Consider the following 21,160-nt stretch of genomic DNA (forward strand, 5'->3'; position numbering starts at 1 on the left):
CAGCTCAGGGCCGCGTGGGAAAGGCTGCGGCCGGAGAGCGATGAAGAACGCAGGCTTCTGAGGTGTGGCAGCTGGCCGGGCGCAGCCGTGAGGTGAGGCCCGTGTGAGTAGCGCCTGGCCACGCCTCGGACTGGAAATGCCATTATCTGTTATTTACCACAACAGAGGACAAGAGGCTGCACAAAATTACCGTTCCTGGCAACAGCTGCTAAACGGATTTGCCAACACTGCTTCCTGCTGCCTGCGTTCTCTCGAATGTACAATGACCAGACCCAGGGGAAAGGGCCCGAAGCTCCGGTGGCAAGGGGCCCGAGGGGGTGCCAGACAGCTGTCTCAGGAGGGAGCCCAACCCCGACCCCAACCCCGACCCCAACCCAGGCCTAGAGACGGTTTTGCTCACTCATGAGGGGCCGGCTGGCCTCCCAGTGACTCTCATCCATGACTCAGCAAACACAAACCCCTTGCAAACCCCCAGATGTGTCCAGGCTCCGCCCAGCATCCCGGGGGGAGGAGGGGGTGCGACAAATCTCTGTGGGGAGGTTTGCTCCAGGGGCGGCCAGGGGGCCTACGATCCCTTCTCCAGTGTTAGAGGCACTTAGTCAATGGCCTTGGAACCCGATTGGCAAGCTGGCACCTAATATCACCTTCCTTTGGGGGGTCTGTGTCTCCTATGAGTCTTCAGCTCTTTTTACCCCCCAAAGAGTGAGCAAAGTTCTGAGTTGAGATGTGAGGCCCTGGCTATGCCACCAGGAGCAAGTCATCTCTCAGAGCCTCAGTTTCTCCACCTGGGAAATGGGTTTAATCACTGTCTATTGCCTCCCTACCTTCTGGGGGCTATAAAGGGTATACGGCATCACAGAAACATCAGAGACAGAGGGGCGTCTCAGAAGCACAAGCTGACCCCCACACTGGCGTCCCCCTGCTAAGAGGACAGGAACTCAACCCCAGCCTGAGACAGAGAGATTTGGAAAGCAAACCTGCCATTGCTTTAAAGTAACAGCACACCAAGCTCCATCTACTGCCCCAGAACCTGCTCCTCGGGCCTGCACTGGCCCCCGCAGGTCAGGGGGTGCAGCGGCCACAGCTGTGAGCTAAAGCTTACGCGTCTGTGCCTCTGGAGTACAGCTTGGTTTACTGTTTTAGAGCCTCCAATAGGCTCGCTCGCCCACCACGCAGTCCCCCTCCAGGTCTGCCTCTGGACCTGACCTCCCCAGAGACCCACTTGCTTCCTGAATAGAAAGAACCCTTTTTCCGATGGCTCTGCTGCATGTAGGACACGCCGTAGCCAGGCACCGGGGCCCTTCACAAGCCTCACTTCTCACTTCATTCACTTCACCCTCCTCGGCCCGCCTCCCTCTCCCTGCCGACTCCCCACATCCCCAAACCATTTGCTATGCCAAATGCACCCCTCCCCCCGCCCCCCAGGCCCTGCACTCCGCTGTCCCCCTGCCTCTACAGAGGTGTGCCTCCTCCTGCACTGCCCTCCCCAGGCACCTGGGTCTCCACCCTCCAGGCCCAGCTCACAGAGCTCTCTGGCGCCCTCTGCCTGGGGCCACCCCATGCCCTGCTCCTACAGCACTCCTCCCGCTGCACTACACCCTCTGTCACAGCGGGGAGCTCCTGGCGGGCAGGGTGTGGCACGCAGGCAGGCTAAGTGGACAGGGTCTCCGGAGGGAGACCATTGTGGTTAACCTAGTTCAGTGGTTCTCAACCTTCTGGCCCTTTAAATACAGTTCCTCATGTTGTGACCCAACCATAAAATTATTTTCGTTGCTACTTCATAACTGTGATGTTGCTACTGTTATGAATCGTCATGTAAATATCTGATATGCAGGATGGTCTTAGGCGACCCCTATGAAAGGGTCGTTCGACCGCCAAAGGGGTCGCGACCCACAGGTTGAGAACCGCTGACCTAGTCATTCCTAACAGAAAGGAGCCAAGGGAAGGCCAAACCTTACAGGCATGCCATGTGGGCAGCTCTGCCGGGAAGCTGCAGCCTTGCACTCCCCAGGGGGCCTCCCGGCTACTCCCCGCAGATAGCGGGGGGAGGGGGCTGGACAGGTGGGAGACAGACGCCCAGTAAAGTTGGGGTGACACAGGGAAGGTGCTTACTGTCCGTCACACCCGAGAACAGAGGTTATCGGCCGGAATGGGCGTGGCCCCTGCAAGGGGGCAAAATTTGGAATATTTAATTCCCTAAACCAGGGGTGGGGACATCTGGCCCACGGAATCATTTGGTCTGTCCCTGCCAAGGCATTAGGGGCGAGTTAATTAAATGTTTGACCCAATAAGCAGGCTACTTTTTAAGCTGATAATTTTGTATCGCCCGCGAATGGTGCTGTAAATGTCCACAGGGCCCTCGGCAGAAACGAGGTGCCCCACCCCTACAACGAAGGCCTGTGCTCTCAGGCTCTCGGTTCCTCCTGATGGACTCCTGGCTTGTGGGGCTCTCACGCTCCTGCTCCCCTACATTCGCCCACACGGCCCACAGCCATGGGGGCCCCCACACACAATGACTAATGGACCGGAACTAGCCTGATGCTGCAACACTGGAGACTGGTGTTGCTTTGAGCTTTACTGAAGGGATGCAATTCCTTGGAAATAACGCTTTCTGCCATATCGCATCCTCCACGGGGGCCTCTGGAAATCCTTACTCCCGTGGTACCCCAAGAACCCCACTCCCACTCACAATGGGGAAAGACCACCCACACATTTCTCTGGTATCACAGGTTCTAGTTGAATGGCCATAAGGCTGGTGTCCGGGAAGCTCTGGGATTTGCCACCAGAGGGTCTCAAGGTTCCCCAAGCCCACCCTGGCTCTTGGCAGCTCTTCAGCGGCCTTTGACCTTGAGCTGAAGGTCAGTGGCACGGCAGGGTGAGCAGACTGGCCCCTGGACTGCTCCAAGTGGCAAAAAAGAAGCTCCTCTGGGGGAAGAAAGACCCACCGCAGGCACCGGAGCAGCAAGAAAGAAGCAGGCCTGACGGAGACGTCCGGAGCAGGCCCGCGTTCCACCGGGCTGCGTGGTGTCTGCTCCCACCCTCCGATCCCGCCCCAGCAGCCAGGTCCAATCTCGCCAAGCAGCCCGGGTGACACAGCAGCCAGCGCAGGCCCTCAGGGCAGGCGGATTAAGTGACTTTTTCCGGGAATTTAGGAAACATCAGTAGCTGAATGAAAAAAATCCATCTTGGTAATGAGGCCCAAGCGCACGTCTGCTCCATCCGAATTAGGCTGAGGAGGACAGGGGCACGGCGAGGCCAGTCTGGAGGCGGCTCGGATGCAGCGACTATTGCTCAGGGTCAGCGGGGGACATGGACGGGTTCCGTCGCGCCCCCATTCAGGAGGGAGACCCTGCAACAAGCTGCACCCTCCTAACCCTTGTGCACTGTTGGTGGGAATCTAAAACGGTGCGGCCGTCACGGGAAGCAGGATGGCAACTCCTCCAACAGCGAAACAGAACAACCATGTGCTCCAGCAGCTGCTTCTGGGGACAAGCCCCAAAGACTCGAAAGCAGGGACTCAAGGGGATGTTTGCACACACGTTCCTGGGAGCACCATTCACAACAGCTGAGAGGCAGAAGCAAACCCAGAGTCCACTGACGGAGGAGCGGGTCAGCACCATGCGACATCTACATACAATGGAATATTAGCCTTAGAAAGAGGGGCCTTCTGGCACCTGCTACCACCTGGGTGGGCCTTGACGACAATACGTTAAGTGAAACAAGCCAGTCACAGGAAGACAAGTACTGCAGGACTCCGTTTTATATGAGGTCCCTAAGGTCGGCAAATACATAGCAACAGAAAGTAGGAGGGTGGATGCCAGGGGCTGGGGAGGGTGGGGATGGGGAGTTAATATTTACTGGGGACAGAGTTTCGGTTTTGCAACATGAGCTAGTTCTGGAGGTGATGGTGGTGATGATAGCGCAACATGGACGTACGTCATGCCCCTAAACTGTATGTACACTTAAAAGTGATTCAAAAAGCAAATTGTATGTTATGTATATTTACCACAAGTTAAAAATAATTTTTAAAATGGCCTCCTCCTAGTTCAGGGACTCAAGTGAATCCAGGGAGCAGGGTGGGGGGCGGGGGCAGCCCCCAACCCACAGACTCCGCAAGGGCCAGGCCTCAAAGCTTTGAAGGGTCACTTGTGGGGCCTCCCCGTCCCCGGGCCACCCTGGCGCTCTTTCTGTTCTCACTCACACCCCATTCTTCCCAACTCCGCACCTTGTCCACGCTGCTCCCTCTTCTCAGGACCCTTTCTGCCAGATCTGACTTTTTCTTGTTATGGTCTCAGCTCAAATGTCACCTCCTCATCTGAGGCCCTCGCTGTACATGCAAAAAAAAATAACTGCCCCCCACGCCCTCCCCACTGGCTCTTCCAGTGCCCGCCCTCCCTCCCTCCCTTCCTCCTTTGTGTGTTTTTGCCACTTTCTGGAATGACTGTATTTATTTGCTCTTGTCCATATTGCCTTTTCTTAGCTTATAACGCCATGGGGTTGATGCAGCAGAGCAGTTATTCATAAAAATGCTCAGAACCAGCCGAAACCGGTTTGGCTCAGTGGATAGAGCGTCGGCCTGCGGACTGAAGGGTCCCGGGTTCGATTCTGGTCAAGGGCATGTACGTGGGTTGCGGGCACATCCCCAGTGGGAGATGTGCAGGAGGCAGCTGATCGATGTTTCTCTCTCATCGATGTTTCTAACTCTCTATCTCTCTCCCTTCCTCTCTGTAGTAAAAAAAAAAAAAAAAAAAAAAAAAAAAAAAAAATATATATATATATATATATATATATATATATACACATACATATATAAATGCTCAGAACCAGACTGCTTGGGTTCAAATACTAGCTCCACAACTAACTAGCTGAGTCACCTTGGGCGAGATTCTTAACCACTCTGTGCCTCAGTTTACACATCTGTAAAGGGGGATGATAACAGTGCCAACCCCATAGGCTTGCTAGGAGGACTGAAGGCGTTAACATGTGACGGGCCCTTAGAGCAGCATCTAGCAGAGTAAGTAAGAGAAGTACTGGCTCTTATGACGACGAGGGCGAGGCCGCCTCCTACCTTGTTCATCACAGTACCTGCAGGGCCTGGCATATCGTCAGTACCCGACAAAACGCTGCAGCATGAAATGAATGAAAAAATTCTGCAGAGACAAGCCCTTCATGAAGTTAAATTTCATTTGCAAGGATGGGCCTAGGGAGCTGAGTTGGCTCCGAAGGAAGGAAAAGTCTCCCCAAAGGGCTGCCCACGCTCCCACCGCCCAGGCCCTGGACCCCTGAGGTGGGCCCAGCCAGCCCAGTGTTTAGCTGTTGGAGGGGGAACATCCTGAGAACATCAGGCTGCTTCTGAAAGTCCAGGGAAAGACATCTTTACCCCCAGTGGTGGGGAGGGCAGCCAGCCCACCACGGCCAGCACTGGACAGGGCGTGGGGGAAGGGCGGCCTCTGACAGGGCCGTCTGGGTGCTCCTGGGGGCCTCAAAGGCATCGCCCATCACCCACGCCTTGGCCCTTAAAGGGACTTCTCCTGTGTTCGTTTCTCTCTGTCTCTCTCTCTGTCTCTTACCATTGTACTTTTCCCATTTAAATCTGAAATCAGTGCAGAATCGATGTGGTATGTGGTGTGAGGTAAAGGTCAGGATACATTTGTTCCCTACGGATATCCAATGACCTCGAGTTATTTATCCAAAAGACCATCTGTACCCACCTCATGCCAATGTTCCCTCTGTCATAAATTGGCCTTATTGTCTCTCGTTTTTGTCTTAGGTGTATAGAAATACCGATTTTCTTGTACACTGAAGTTGTATACAACAGCCTTGCTAAAGGCACCTACTAATGCTAGCCATTCGCATTTAGGTTCTTTCAGATTTTCTAGTTATATAATCATGTTATTCGTGAGTAATGATAGTTATTTGTTTTTGTTAATCCTCACTCGAGGGCATTTTCCCCATTGATTATTAGAGAGAGTGAAGGAGGGGGAGAGACACATTGATGTGAGAGATGCATCGATTGGTTGCCTCCCACATGGCCCCAACTGGGGTTGGGGATCAAACCTGTAACCCAGGTACCATGCCCTTGACCTGGAATCAAATCCGAGACCCTTCTGTGCACGGGCCAGCCCTCTAACCACGGAGACACACATAAGGACAGTTTAGCTCTTCTTTTCTGATCCTTATGCCATTCATTTCTTTTTCTTGCCTGACTGCACTGGCTGGGCCTCCAGTACAACACTGGGTAGAAGTGGCAATAAAGATACAAAGAACTTGTCTTATTCCCAGTTTTAGGAGAAAAATTTTCAATATTTCATTGAGTAAGATATTTCGCCTCCTGTGTTCTTTATTTTTTTTTTTTTAATTTTTTTTAAAATATATTTTATTGATTTTTTACAGAGAGGAAGGGAGAGAGATAGATAGTTAGAAACATCGATAGGAGAGAAACATCGATCAGCTGCCTCCTGCACATCTCCTACGGGGGGATGTGCCCGCAACCCAGGTACATGCCCTTGACTGGAATCGAACCTGGGACCTTTCAGTCCGCAGGCCGACGCTCTATCCACTGAGCCAAACCGGTTTCGGCTGTTCTTTATTTTTTTAAACATGTTTTTATTGATCTCAGAGAGGAAGGAAGAGGGAGACAGAGATGGAAACATCAATGATGAGAGAGAATCATTGATCGGCCGCCTTCTGCACATCCCCTACTGGGGACTGAGCCTGCAACCCGGGCATGTGCCCTGACCGAGAACCGAACCGTGACCTCCCTGTTCATAGGTAGACGCTCAACCACTGAGCCATGCCGGCTGAGCTCTCTGTGTTCTTTAGGAAGGTATCCCCACTTTTCCCAGGAAGGAAAAGCACACCAGGTGAGGAACGGAGGGGCAGCACAGCAAGCGCCCCTGGGGGACCCCGCGCCCCACTGCCCAGCCAGGTGACCCAGGAGGCCACACGGTGCCCACCAAGCCCGTTTCCCGCCTGTGACTGGGAAACAGCCTCAATCCCAGTTCCGACAGCTCTGTGCTGAGGAGCAAACGGGATGACGTTGGTGAAAGTGCTTGGTAGACTCTAAAGGACACACACGGTGACACCATGGCCTGGGTGCTCACGCTTGGCAAGGCCAGCATGGCCCGAGGGAGGGCGCAGGACACTCTGCCCTAGGGGTGGGGGCGTGCGAGTGGGGGATGTGGGTTGTGTGTGGGAGGTGTGGTGTGGTATGTGAAGGTGGGGTGCAGTGTGAGGGGAGTGGGGGTTGTGTGTTGGGAGTGTGTGTGTGGGTTGGGTGTGGGAGGTGTGGTGTGGTATGTGAAGGTGGGGTGCAGTGTGAGAGGAGTGGGGGGTGTGTGTGGGGGTGTGGGAGGTGTGGTGTGGTATGTGAAGGTGGGGTGCAGTGTGAGGGGAGTGGGGTTGTGTGGTGCGTGGCGGGTGTGGGGAGGGCGAGGGGAGACAGGGAAGCAGAGGGAAGGCCGGCCACTCCAGGTCCTTCACCACCCCCTGAGCCAGGCCTGGTGCCGGGACCTCAGAGCAGGCGTTTTCAAACCTAAAGAGAATCGGAATCCCCTGGATCTTGTTAAACACAGATCCCGCCCCCACCCCCGCTTCTGTTCTGTAGGGCAATGCACTGAATGGGTGGGGCCCCTTGATGGGATTAGTGGCCCTCAGGTTACCGCCAGCTTTCCTCCTGCTGGGGGTCTCGGCTGAGCCCCCACCCATACCTCCCCAGAGCCTCGAGCAGGCTGTGGGGCCGGGTCAGGTCCTGGCTGGGCCTTCCCTCCAGCACCTCCCCATCCTGAGCAGGGACGCCCACCCCTCACGCAGCGGGACTTCTTTCGGACCAGCTTAGAGCAGAGTGCGATGCTGCCTCGTCCTCTCTCACGGGGACTCGGCACACGTCGCTGAGACCACCGCGTCCTGGGCAGCCTCCGCGGCACCCTCCCCATGAGACACACTTTGTCTGAAGCCAGAAAAAAAATCCCATTGCTTCCCTTGCACGGTGATAGCGCCATCCAGGGCCTGGGCGGGCTTTCCTGCAGCCCGGCCCCGCCTCCCATCGCTGGTGAAACCCGACTCCAATTAAACCGCAAGCTGGCTGACTCAGATCCTGAGCAATTAGGAGTGCCAGGCCTCTCTAATTAACCAGCGGCCCCTGTCCCTTCCCACCACAGCCCTCCCCTAATGAGGGCGGGCAGCCTGGGCGTGCGGGCCCAATTACTGAGGGGCGGCTGCCACAAGTGCCCGCCTCAAGGGTTCCACCCGCACACTGGTTAGCTTGTGGCTGCTGAAACCCGCCAGGGCCCCTGCAGGAGACGCCTCCGTGTGGCCAGGAGCCCCCGCAGACCTGCCCCCAGGCCTGGATCTGGATACTCCCCACTTCCGATCGCCCCAGCAGCCTGCCCATGGCCACACGCCTCCGGGACACACCTGCCCGCCGTTGCAAAAGGTGAGGAGGTAGGAAGTGGAGATGGAAATAAACAGAAGCGCCCCAGTCACTGGCGAACCCAGAGTGGAGGAACCCGGATGCCCCCCGCTAGGCCAGTGGCCTGTTACAGCTCTCAGGCCCCCAGGGCTGCCTCTGTAACCCAGTCACATCTGTAATGAATTACCCACAGTCCCAGAGGGCAGGGTCTGTGTCTCCACACCGCATCCCTGTGCCGGCACCAGGAGGAGTCCAGGACGTATTTGTTGGCTGAGAGAATGGATGACACGGTCCTCCCCTCCCAGACACCAGTGTCCCTACAGGGGCTAACGCTTGGCTGGGGGCTCTCCTGGTTCTCTAAGTGATCCAGGCCTGGCCGGTGGTGGCAGGGTGCCTGGGTGATATCTTTGATCATCTCCCAGGGGCCCTGGGGCCCTGTGGACCTGCCCACTCTGCTCAAATGCAGCTTGGCCCTCAGAGAGCTCTTCCTTCTCACAAGGCCCATCTCCCACAAAGGCAGTGGTTCTCAACCTTCTGGCCCTTTAAATACAGTTCCTCATGTTGTGACCCAACCATAAAATTATTTCCGTTGCTACTTCATAACTGTAATGTTGCCACTGTTATGAATCGTAATGTAAATATCTGATATGTAGGATGGTCTTAGGCGACCCCCGTGAAAGGGTCGTTTGACCGCCAAAGGGGTCGCGACCCACAGGTTGAGAACCGCTGCACAAAGGTCTCAGCTCTGCCCCACGTCTTCAAGTCCCCATGATCTTGCTTCGGTCCCTCCTCTAAGTTCCACACGCTCCTAAGTCAAATCTGATGTCATGTCCTGTGTTTTTTTCTTCTTTCAGTCCACTTCTCCCTGCCCTCGGGCCTGCGTCCTCACAGCCCGTTTCCAGCTGCACGTCTTTGCTGTGCTGCTCTCCCGTGCCCGGAATGCCCTTCACTCTACTCTCCGCCTCTCAGAAGGCTTCAGGAGCCAGCGCCTCCAGGCAGCCCTCCCGATTGCTCTTAGTCCTGGAAACCTTGGTCCCCACTATGGTCAGCATCACTCCAGAGAATACTGTCTTCCCACTTTGACCATCAGGACCTGAGGGAAGTGATTGTTATGGACACGTGTCCTTTTGGATTCCCCTAACCCAGAATTAGCCCACAGCAGGCTGAAAAAGCAGACCGATAGCATGGGAAGTGCAATCCTAGCATACGATTTGGCTCGGAGGAGAGTTGTATTTACTTAGTAAAAACCAATAACGTTTATTGAGGACTTACTGTGCCATACAAGGCTTTAAGAGTTCTCCATATAATATTTAACCCGCATAACTCTAGAAGGCACGTAGTGTGATAGTCCCCATTTTACAGATCAGGACGATGATAAAACACACGATTAAACAAGTGTTCTAAGGTCATGCGGCTAGTGGGAGAGCCTCATTCTTACCTGGGCCTCTGAGGCCCAGAGGTCCACTCCCCAGGGCTGGTCCCAGAAGCCAGGCCATCTGACCTTCAGGCTCCAATCCTTCCCACCAGGAAGCATAGGGTACCATGTGCTTACACATGTGCACACACACACACACACACACACATGCATGCACGTGCACGCACACACACACACACACACACACACATGCGCGCACTCCTGGGAGCCAGGATGCAAAGCCACAGAGCTGGGCCAGCACTAGAACTGGTCCAGGCTGGGCAGCCAGAGTGGCAGGGCCAGAGCAGGGCCTTACCTTCCGGCAGTCTTTGCAGAACACGGACGAGCTGCCCAGGTAGCCCAGCACCTCTCCACAGAGCAGACACTGGGACAAGCCGTTCCCCATCACGTTGCGCCTCATGGTGTCCAGCCGCTCCACCAGCCGCCTGCAGCACAGGACACAGTCCGATGGGAGGGACTTCCTGTCTCCATCCCAACCACTGCCCGGACATGGCTGCCACGGGCCCCACCCTACACAAGCCTCCAGTGCTGTTCCCTCGCCTGGGGCACTGTTCCCTGCCTCGCCTCTTTCCCTGGCTAGAACCCCTAATCATTCACTTACTCGCCAATACTGATTGAGCATCTGTGAGGTGCTGGATGCTGGGAATATGGTAGCAAACAAGCCAGAGGCAGACATGGCCCCTGCTCTCACAGAACTTATGCTCAATAAAGGGAGAAAGTCCAGGCACAAGGAAACAAGCAAACTGCCTTCCGAGGGGAAAGCGCCATGAAATAAAGTGAGTGGGCGGGAGGGAGGCTCCGAGGGCCAGGGGCATGTTAGACGTGACCCGGGGAGGCCTCTCTGAGGACATCCGAGCTGAGAGCTGAAGGATGACAAGGACCGAACCATGAGCAGAGCTGGGGAGGGAAAGCCCGAGGCAGAGGGAAGCCTGGAACGTTCCTCGTGAGGAAGGGCCCGCACACCAGCATGATCAGAAGGCCAGGGTGGCTGTGCTCCCAGCACACGGCAGGGGGCCTGGGATGAAGGCAGGCGGGAGGGGTGAGGAGGGCGGATTACATGGTTCTGTCGGCCACAAAACGGAGCTTGGATTATTCTCTCAGATCAATGGGAAGCTACTGAGGAGTTTTAAGCAGAGGAGTGATTTGATCCGAGTGACATTTTTAAAAGCTCACTCAGGATTACAGGGGGGTGGGGGTGGGGGGTGAGAAGCCAGCAGCAGGTGGTGGGAGTCCAGGGAAGGGGGTGGAGCCTGGGATGGGCTGTGTTTCAGAGGCAGCCTCGATGGCCTGGGAGTGAGGGGAGGAAAGAGAGGCCCAGGAAGGCACAGAGGCCTTTGGTTTGAGTGACGGGGCGGATGAAGCAGAGGGAGAGGGGGAGAGAGAGAGAGAGAGAGAGAGAGAGAGAGAGAGAGAGAGAGAGAGAGAGAGCCCGTCTCTGACCTCTGATGCTGAGTGCCGGGAGCTGTCCCTGAACCCCACTGAGCCTGGGGTGGGTGCCCTCCTTGGGGTCCCTCCAGCCCCCCAGCCCACTGTGACCCCCGTTTCATGACAACCAATAAGCAGTGCTGCGACCTCTGTGAAGCGGACAGCCACTGCTGCTGTGCTGGCAGCAGGTCGCCAGTGCCCAGTGGACACCCAGTGAGAGTTCTTGAGTGAATGAAGAACAGAGTATGGCTACACTATCTCCTCTTATCGTCACCCCCTCCCCACCCCGCCGTGAGGAAGATGCTATTTCTTCCCATTTTAAAGATGAGAAGACTGAGGTTCAGAGATGTGGAGTCACTTGCCAGGGTCACACAGCTCTTATCCCCACCCAGACCCCACTCCCCTGGCAACTCGATCTGCTCCCAGACTCTGCCTGGAGCTGAGGGAGAGCAGACTGGGCAGGAGGCGGCCTCCCCCCTTGCCCTCTAGCCAGCACTCCCGACCTCCACGGGGTCACGGTTCCTTACCAGGACCTGCAGGGCCTCTGGAGCACCTGCCCTGGCCTGACCCGCTTGTTCTCGGGGACCCCGTCAGTACGACCTCCTGTCTCCTCACTCACGAAACGCACGGGATGCACCAGCCTCCTCCTTCTGAGACGATGAACCCGAGGCACTGCCTTCTGGGCCATTCTGTGCCCCTGGCAAACCCGGTGCTCGCAGAGGGGCCAGAGCATGGGAGCCGCCCAGGGAGGCACAGGCTGCCGCCCAGAGGGAGGAGCGGGCACGCGTGCTTCCCACTGCGCAGAGGCGCCCACGGGGAACACCCCCCTGCTCCCCGCACACCCCCCTCCTGGGTGTCGATCGTCAGCTGGGGGGTCTGTGAGCACCTGCAGGGCCCGGGGCAGCACCAGAGCCAGGTTGGGTGGGAGGAAAGCGAGACAAGGAGTCTGTCTGATCTAAACCCTCCTTGTGACAACGACAGTGAGAGGCCCGTGTGACTGAGCCAAGCACACGGAGCCGCTGGGAGAGCAGGGTCCTTGCAGGGTCTTTCATGGTCTGGAACCGGGTGTGTCTACCATGTCCGACTTTTTACAATGATCACACATTTAGGAGAAAAGGAGAAACAGAAGAAGCACACGGAGGTCGGGGCAGCGCTCTGCGTCTGTGTTCTCCCACGCGTGCTCTTCGGATTTTCCAGGAACTGCGAATGGCTTTTGGAATGAAACAAGCGAGACAAGACCCCACAGAGCGGGTTGAGGACTGTGAGGTCGTCCGCTCTGGAGGCCGGAGGCCGAGGCGGGGACAAGAGCTCAGCACAAGCTGGGGAGTGTCTCCCGTTGGAGTCTCAGGTGGGACCACCCAGGGTCGGCCTCCACTGAAACTCCTCGCTGCTGGACCACGGCGGGCCCTTCGGTGTGCAGAGCTGCGCAGTCCCTACCACACTGCACCCCTCTCACCCCACAGCCTGGGCCCACACAGCTGCCGCTATCCCCTCTTACAGGTGGGTATACCGAGGCTTCGACGGGCTGGGTTACGCGTGTACACTGCAGGGTGGAAAGCCAGCCCTGGGGCGAGGGCGCCAGACTGGCCGCCCCCTGGCCTGGCACTGAGCGCCCTGCTCTCCTCCCCGTCTGCTCTGGCCCAGCCCGAGCGCCCTTACCCGATCCTCTGCTGCTCCAGGACGTCCAGCCGCTCGGCCCTCTGGATCACCTGCAGGATGGCCTCCACCTCGGCCGGGCTGAGGCTCTGGCTCTTCCTCTGCTTCTCGGTCTGGTAGGTGTGCACAGACCAGCCTGTCTGCAGCCTCGGGAGAGAACAACACAGGCTGAGGCCACCCCAGTGCAGACCCCAACACCCCGCCAAAGCCACAGGGGGAGGGGTTCAGGGAACAGGGAGCTGCCAGGCTCCACGTGCCGGCTCTGCCACCCACTCACAGAGACGGCAGCACCATCTCAGCCCCCCCGGGAGGCGGGAGCACGGAATGCACCTGCTGTACAAATGGAGAAGGCACGGTCACTGTCACAGTCATGGCCACGGCCACGGCCACGGCCATGGTGTGTGAGGTTTTGAGGGAGGAGCATAGACGATGAGCAAGAGAAGAAGAGAACCTAGATCTGCATCACAGAAGACAGTGAGATGGCAATTAGGAAGGGGTAGGAATGAACTGTAATTAGGTTTAGCATGAACCTTGAGGACAAAAGGAGATTGACAGCATTTTGAAAAGACAGGGTTTAAGGGGAGGAGGGTAATGGAGGTGCATGAGAGGAGAGGCGGCTGGGCCTGGCTCAGGGGCTCAGCCGTCTGCACTCCACTGGGCTGCAGTGACACCTCCTGTGGCTGTGGCTGTGGCTGTGGCCAGGGCCGAGGGCAAGGACTCAAACCCTTTCTGTTTTTCTGGGTGGGGAGAGGGTGGCAGCAGCCGGCCCAGCCCCCCCACTCCCTGCCCTGGGTCCCAGCTTCTCCGAGACATTCTGTGCCAGGTGCTGGGAACAGAGATGGACAAGATGGCAACGTCTCCGCCGTGAAGACGAATACGCTGGGGAGACAGACGCCCAATCAACGGCACAAACATTTATTTAATTAAAAATGACGAGAGCTATTTATTCCATGCACATTCGGTGATGCCAGGCTCATCGGTGCTGGGACACGCTGCTGGGGGACTGCAGGTGGGTGTCAGGAGGCTGTATAATAAGGGGAACTGAACTAGTCAGAGCAGGGAGGGCACCAGCACCGCCACCTGTCCCGGCGGGCGCAGCTCCTACCCAGCTCCCTCAGGGCCCAGGGCCAGCCCGAGGCTCTGCAGACACCCCCTCTGGACCTCGTGTCAGCCTGCAAAGCAGGCCTCGCCATTCCTCAGAGGAGAGAAGAGGCCGGACACAGCTAGATGCCTCTACCTTTCTAAAGGCAAGTCAGGAGTCGGCAGGCCTCCTGGCTGGGGAGCTCCCGCCTAGCATCTAGCGGCTGCCAACGGCCTGCCAGGCTCCCCCAGGGCCTCCTCCGAACCTCCTTCCCCACCTCTCTCTGCTCACCCACTGAACCCGACCATTTACGTTCTCACTAGTTCCTGCCCCGCTCCCTAGCCCTGTCCCGTCAGGCCCCGTTCCCACTGTGGGCATGGCCCCGTTCCCACTGTGGGCATGGCCCCGTTCCCTCTGTGGGCATGGCCCCGTTCCCACTGTGGGCATGGCTGCCACTGAGCACCGTGTTCCCCGAGGTGCCCCTCCTCAGAGCCAAAGGAGGCCACTCAGGTTCCACCCCCGGGAAGAACCTCCAGGGGTGCCCGGCACCCATCAGTACGTCCCCGGAGGGGGCCCCCATCCCCGGCCCCCCTGGCCTCACATGGTATGCATGAGCAACAACTGCTCCGGGTTCCCCGTCCCTGGGCTGCATGCTGTCGCCAGGCCTTTGCTCACGCTGTGCCCTGCACCTGGGGAGCGTGCCCCCCTCGCTAACCCCCTTCCCGCGGCGCACTCCTATGCTTTTGGACACGATCTTCACCAGGAGGCTTTTCTTGATCCCCTCCAAGGTGGTAAAGTGTCCACGCTCAGCTTTCATAAGGCCTGGGCAGAGCGCCAGGGAGTTGGCGGCGGGGGGGGGTATGGGGGAGTCCCTGGTGTCAGATAAGCCTAAGCGTCCCCTTCATCTGTCAAATTGTGTCAGTTCCAGAGCCAGCATTTCCCAGTGGGACCGCGGTCAAAACAATGTGCCATCAGAGGCTGAAACGTTATGCTGAAGCAAGTGGGACCCTCGTCCTCCCCTCCGAATGCGAGTCTCTGGGGGACCAGGCCCTGCCCACCTCCCCGTCTTCCCTTTACCCCATTCACCGTCTCACTCACGCTCTGCCTTCCCCTCAACACTGGCCTCCTGTTAGTTCCTCTTCATGTTCCTTTTACCCCAGGGCCTTTGCACAAGCCGTTCCTTCTTCCAGAAGCCCCTCCCCCATATTCCCATCTAACATTTAACCCTCCTCCAGGATCAACACAAGTATCACACCCTCAGGGAAGCCTCTCCAATTCCCAGATGAAGTCAGCACCCCTCCCACCCCCGCTGTCACAGCACATGGGTGAGTGTGTGTACAGAGCTCACGCCCCCCCCCCCCCCATGAGTGCCTGAAGACAAGAGACCATGGTGGTCTCGCTGGCTGCTGTGCAACCAGTGCCAGGCACACTGTTCAGAAAATGTCCGATGGTGGCTGGAGGACAGAAGGACAGACCGAGCGAGAGCGGGGAAAGGCAATTTCCCCAGGCTTCCCAGAGGGACCCTCAGCGCAGTGCCTGGGTGTGGGGATCTGTAGTACCCTCCTTTATGAAGCCTGGCATTACCAGGAGCCTGGCACTACCAGAGCTTGGCATTACAAAGAGCCTGGCATTACGGCGGCACACCCCGGGGAGAAGATAAAAGCATTTGCTCCTCTAAAAGGTGCCACAACAGCTCTGGCTGCTGCTGAGTGCAAGACAAGGTCAGGGAGAACTGACGGAAATGCTGGAGGGGCGGCCAGGGGTCACTCCTAGCCCCACAGCACGCTCTCCCCGGCTCCTCCTCGTATCCCGCCAGGCAGGACACAGCTTGCCTGGCATCAGGAGACAGGGAGAGGGGCTGGGTTCCTCCTGGTACTTGCCCTGTGGGGGCTGAGCCACCCGGTGAGAGGGACAAATTAACTGTTGTGCAAAGATTCCTGCGACTCGGGCAGGACTCCGCTCTTCTCGGGCATTTCAGACTCATTTCTCTCCCCTTTGATGTTGCGGTTCTGGGTCCCTGCAGGCTCCTCACATCTAATTGCAAAAAAATTTTTTTGAACTCGGTCCCATTTGGGAAATGCTGGCTCTGGTAATTGACACAGTTTGACAGATGAAGGGGACGCTTAGGCTTATCGGACACCAGGGACCCCCCAGCTCCGTGGAGAGACAGGAAACAGGAAGGCGGAGGGGCATCTGTGAGCCCCTGGCCTTGAACCAAAGGGGAACAGCAGGCAGAGGCCGTCTGAGCAGCACGGAGCTGAGGGGTCACCAGGAGGAGAGGCAACCAGAAAACCAGGACCCGAGGGGACAAGCCGGACCTGCAGGGACCGTGACGGGCCAGGAGGGGCCAGGAGCGTGGAGCAGCCCCGGGCGCCCACTGGCTGTGTGTGTGTTTCGGCTCCTCGTTCACTCTGTCCCTCTGTCAATGCCAGGCACTCAATTACCAATGGGCCCTTCAGCCCCGTCTCCAGGGGCTCAGGGGCTGAAAACGCAGTGGCAGGTGGATGTATGCTTTTCACAGAGAAGGGGAGGGAGTGGCCTGGCTCCCGGCAGCCTGTGGTGACAAAGAACACGGGTGCGGGCGTCAGGAGGGTCCCAGTGGGGCCCTGGCCCTGGCAGGGGTCCCCCGGCTCTCTCCGCGCCTGCGAAATGGAGAGAAATTCCGCCTGGCGGTTACATGCGTGAACGGCCGTTCAGGGCCCAGCTCAGGGCGTGGAGCCTGGTGTCTATGCGAGAGGCGCTTGTCTCCAAACCTCTCTCTCTGGGTCCCTGGGACTGAATGTTGCCAAAGGAAGGAGGGAACCGCGACGGCGAAGGAAGGGAAGGCCCGCCCTGGCCTCGGAGGTACTCACTTGGCTCGCAGGGCGAGCTGCCGGTCATTGGGGCAGACCCACTGGTGGCTGCCGCTGCCGAAGATGGTGTCGGCCATGCTCGGAGCCCCCAGCCAGCGTGGGCGTCACATCTGGGGGAGAAGAGGACAAAGAGAGAGCGCGTCACTGGCTGGGGTGCAGGTGGCAGGCAGGTCCCGCAGGCTCCGCACACGGGCACTGCCAACCTCTCCCCGTACATTGCCCCGGACGCCTGGAGGCTCACCATCAGAATCACTTCTCCAGCCAAACTCTGTTCCCTCCAAACTCCTCTTTCAAAGGCTGGCAAACCCCTGGTGGGGGGTGGGGAGTGGGGGGAGGAGGCTGTGCCCTCCGAGTACAGCGCCTGCCGTGCTTAGCACATCACCTCGCAGGAGGGGCCTGGGCAGGGGTGGGGGCTATGGCTAGACAGCCCCTCTTGGGGGAGGGGTCCGGAGCAGCGGCCCAGGCACATGGGTGGCTGAGCCAGCTGCCTTCCTCAGCTCTGCTAACAAGGCCTCACAGACGCTGCTCCCCACGAGATTCGGCACAGCCAGCGATCCCGGTGCCAGAGCAGGAAGGAGGCAGAGAGAGGCGGCTGCGCCAGGCTGCCACCCAGCACAGCTGCAGGGGACGGGGCGTAGAGGGCGCCCTTGAAATCTGCAGAGACATGACGCTGCTCCAGAACTCCCTGGCGGCTTACCTTCTGCAGCCTGGCCTACCGGCTCTCTCTTTGCCACCCAGGGTATGTGTTGGAGGGGAAAGGAGCACAGAAGAGAGAGCCGGTTTTGAGGGAATCAACCCCAGGGCAAAGACCAGGGCTGTGCTGAGCTGTCCACACTCCCCTGGTCCAATCCCACCCAGCCCAGTGGCTCTCAAACACAGGACTTCTTTCTTTTTTTAAACACTGATGTGATGGGAGAGAGATCCTGCATGTGCCCCAACCAGGGCCAGGGACCAAGCCTGCAACCGAGGTACGTGCCCTTGACCGGGATTGAACCCGGGACCCTTCAGTCCGCAGGCCCAGGCTCTATCCACTGAGCCAAACCAGCCAGAGTCACAGGACTTCTTTCTTTACACTCTGAAAAATCACTGAGGTTGGAAATTAGTCTTGGCAGTTGCTCAAATGTTAAACCATCTGACCCAGAAACTACTTCTAGGGATATGCCCAGGAGAACTGAAAAATACATCCACACAAAACCTTGTGCGTGAATGTTCACGGCAGCATTATGCATAATAGCCAAAGAGTGGCAACAATTCAAAGGTCCATCAATTGATAAATAATAAAGTGTGGCTTATCATACAATGGAATACTATTTGGCCATAACATGGATAAACCTTGAAAACATTAATCTAAGTCAAAGAAGCCAGACACAAAGACTACTACATATTGTATGGTTCTGTTTACATGAAATATTCAGAACACGCAAATCTAGAGACAAAGAGATTAGTAGTTGTCAGGACTGGCGGGGGGGGTGGGGGGGGAGGGAATGGGGAATGACTACTAGGGGGTTCAGGGGTTGTTTTTGATGGAAATGTTCTGGAGTTAGTGGTGATGGTTGAACAACTTTGTGGAGTACACGAAAACCACTGAATTCACCTTGAAAAGTGTGAATTTAATGGTATGAGAATGATATCTCATTAAATTTTTTATAAAAATTCTTGAGGACTCCCAGTGACGTGGGCTATATCTATTGATATTTTTAATATTAGATATTAAACAGAGAAAACACTTAAAATTCATTAAAAACAAAAAACCCATTAGATGTTCATTTAAAAAAAATAACTATTCTCAAAACAAAAACCCTGAGTGAGACTAATAGCATTGTTTTACATTTTTACAAACCTATGTAATGGGTGGCTTAACAAAAGCCAGCTGGGTGCTCACATCTGATTTTTCATCCAATCTTTTGCAATATGTGGTTTTATTCAAGTGCGTGAAAGAAAGCCAGACTCTCACAGATACGAACCAAGGTTGGAAAGGGAGGCGCATTTCCAGGTAATTGTGGCTAATCTTTCACACGGCACCAAAACTCAACAGTTGGTTATTTCTTAAAGATTAATCCTAATGTGGCATCTGAAACCATATCAATAAACTCTTCACATTTGCGAGACAATGAGACCAAATGTCTTATTATTATTATAAAAGTAATTTTGATCTTGTAGACCCCCTAATCTGTTGGGGACCCCCAGCCCATGGTTTGAAAAAGGCTGTTCCAGACCAGTGTCACCCATTTCTGTGATGACCAGCAGGGGGCAGCGTGCGGACTACAGCTAACTGGCCCACACAGGGACCAAGTCCACGACCTTGACCGCAGGGGTCTCTATCCCACTCAGTAAGCACATTCAGGCACCTGCTTCCCCCTGTGGACTGCCTCAGGGGAGAGACACGTGGAGACCCCATGGCCAGGCCACACTGGGATGCCACCATCATCAACGGCCCCCTCAGATTTAAAGTCTGGATCTTCTCTCAAATGAGACTAACATACAATCCGGGAAAACACAGGTGGGGTAAAAAAATGAGACTCACAAACAACTTTACCAGGTGTACCGGTTAATAATGCGGATTTTGTAATCAAAGAAAACACGATAATTTTTTTTTAAAATATATTTTATTGATTATTTACAGACAGGAAGGGAGAGGGATAGAGAGTTAGAAACATCGATGAGAGAGAAACATCGATCAGCTGCCTCCTGCACATCTCCCACTGGGGATGTGCCTGCAACCCAGATACATGCCCTTGACCGGAATCGAACCCGGGACCCTTCAGTCCGCAGGCCGACGCTCTATCCACCGAGCCAAACCGGTTTCGGCGAAAACACGATAATTTCAAGAGAAACATCAAAAGTGCTTTATTCAAAGTAATGTCCATTGCTAGCTACCACATTTCCCCCATCTTTCAGGTAATTTGTGGATACTGTCCCAATAGAACTTTCCTTGTTTTGAGGCAATCCATTCAGAGACCCAATTTTCCACTTCTTCGTACGTTTTGAAGTGCTGCTCAGAAAGTGCCATCGATCGGAACAAGTGGTCATCTGAAGTAGCAAGGTCTGGTGAATACGGCGGGTGGGTTAACACTTCCCAGGCGAGATCTTTTAACGTGTCTTTAACAGGTTTTGAAGTGTGTGATGGTGCGCTATCATGAAGCAAAATTACTTTGCCGTGTCTTCTGGCACATTCTGGTCGTTTCACGATCAAAGCGTGGTACAAATTGATGATCTGTTGTCGGTAGCGAACAGTATTAACGGTTTCACCTGGTTTTAGAAGCTCATAATACACCACACCTTCCTGATTCCACCAAACGCAGGGCATTGTCTTCTTTCCGAAGTGATCTGGCCTTGCAGTCGATGTTGATGGTTGACCTGGATCAACCCATGACTTTGTGCGTTTGGGGTTCTCAAAATAAATCCACTTTGATCGCCAGTCACAATTCGATGCAAAAAAGACTTTCTTTCGGGCCGTTGAAGCAACATTTTACTGATGACTTTTTGGTTTTCCATTTGCCTTTCGTTCAGTTGATGTGGCACCCATTTTCCTTCCTTTAAAATCTTTCCCATTGCTTGTAAACGATCGGAAATTGTTTTCTGAGCAACATTTAATCTTTCTGCAAGTTGTTTTTGAGTTTGACACGCATCTTCACCCAATAATGCTTGCAATTGTTGGTCTTCAAACTTTTTTGGTTGACCTGGACATTCTTTGTCTTTCACATCAAAATCATCACTTTTAAAGCGTTTAAACCAGTGTTCAAAAGTATCTTGAGATGGAGCATGTTCATCATAAGCTTCCCAAGGTATTCAGCAGCACTTTTCTTCAAAATAAAGTAATGAGTTAAAACTTCCCACAAATGCTCTTTTTTTGGCATGGAATTCGACATCTTTAAGCGTAAAAATATCTATGATGTTAACACCTTCAGAAAATTTGACATATGAAGTTTTGAAGCTTGCTGTCAATACAACAAAATAGCGTACATATCAAATCGCACATATATCAACATATGGGTAACTCCAGCTACTGAAAAAATCCGCTTTATTAACCGGTACACTGGTAAACAGGTGTCCCACTTCCAGCCTTCAGTGCTCTGTGGTTTGTTCTGTTTTTTAATTTGTTATCTTGTGAATAGCACAGTCACACTGCTGTGTAGGTGTCAAAAGCGTTACCCTGTTCCAAATAAACACTTAAAATATACTACAACTCAGTCGCCCTGTTTCTTTATTATTATTATATTAAAAATAAAGTAGACCCCTTATTCTCGGGGCATATGTTCCAAGGCCTCCAGTGGATGCACGCACAATACCCCGGATACAGT

At 55.2% G+C, this 21,160-nt stretch overlaps 1 protein-coding gene across 5 annotated transcripts in view; it reads right to left on the minus strand.

Moving 5' to 3' along the window:
• RPH3AL (rabphilin 3A like (without C2 domains)) overlaps window positions 1-21,160 on the minus strand; it is a 130,048-nt gene that overhangs the window by 61,470 nt on the left and 47,418 nt on the right. For all 5 annotated transcript variants that reach the window (XM_070394728.1, XM_070394729.1, XM_070394726.1 and 2 more), the window contains 3 exons: window positions 16,860-16,969; window positions 12,930-13,073; window positions 10,141-10,270 (listed from right to left, as the gene is read on the minus strand). In XM_070394728.1, the coding sequence (XP_070250829.1) occupies window positions 10,141-10,270; window positions 12,930-13,073; window positions 16,860-16,936 (351 nt within the window). In that variant the 5' untranslated portion in view covers window positions 16,937-16,969. The remainder of the gene's footprint in view (window positions 1-10,140; window positions 10,271-12,929; window positions 13,074-16,859; window positions 16,970-21,160) is intronic.

The sequence above is a fragment of the Myotis yumanensis genome, unplaced genomic scaffold, assembly GCF_028538775.1.
Source record: "Myotis yumanensis isolate MYYU_CA2020_CCGP unplaced genomic scaffold, mMyoYum1.0.hap1 SCAF_16, whole genome shotgun sequence".
In the NCBI taxonomy this organism is placed as follows: Eukaryota; Metazoa; Chordata; class Mammalia; order Chiroptera; family Vespertilionidae; genus Myotis; species Myotis yumanensis.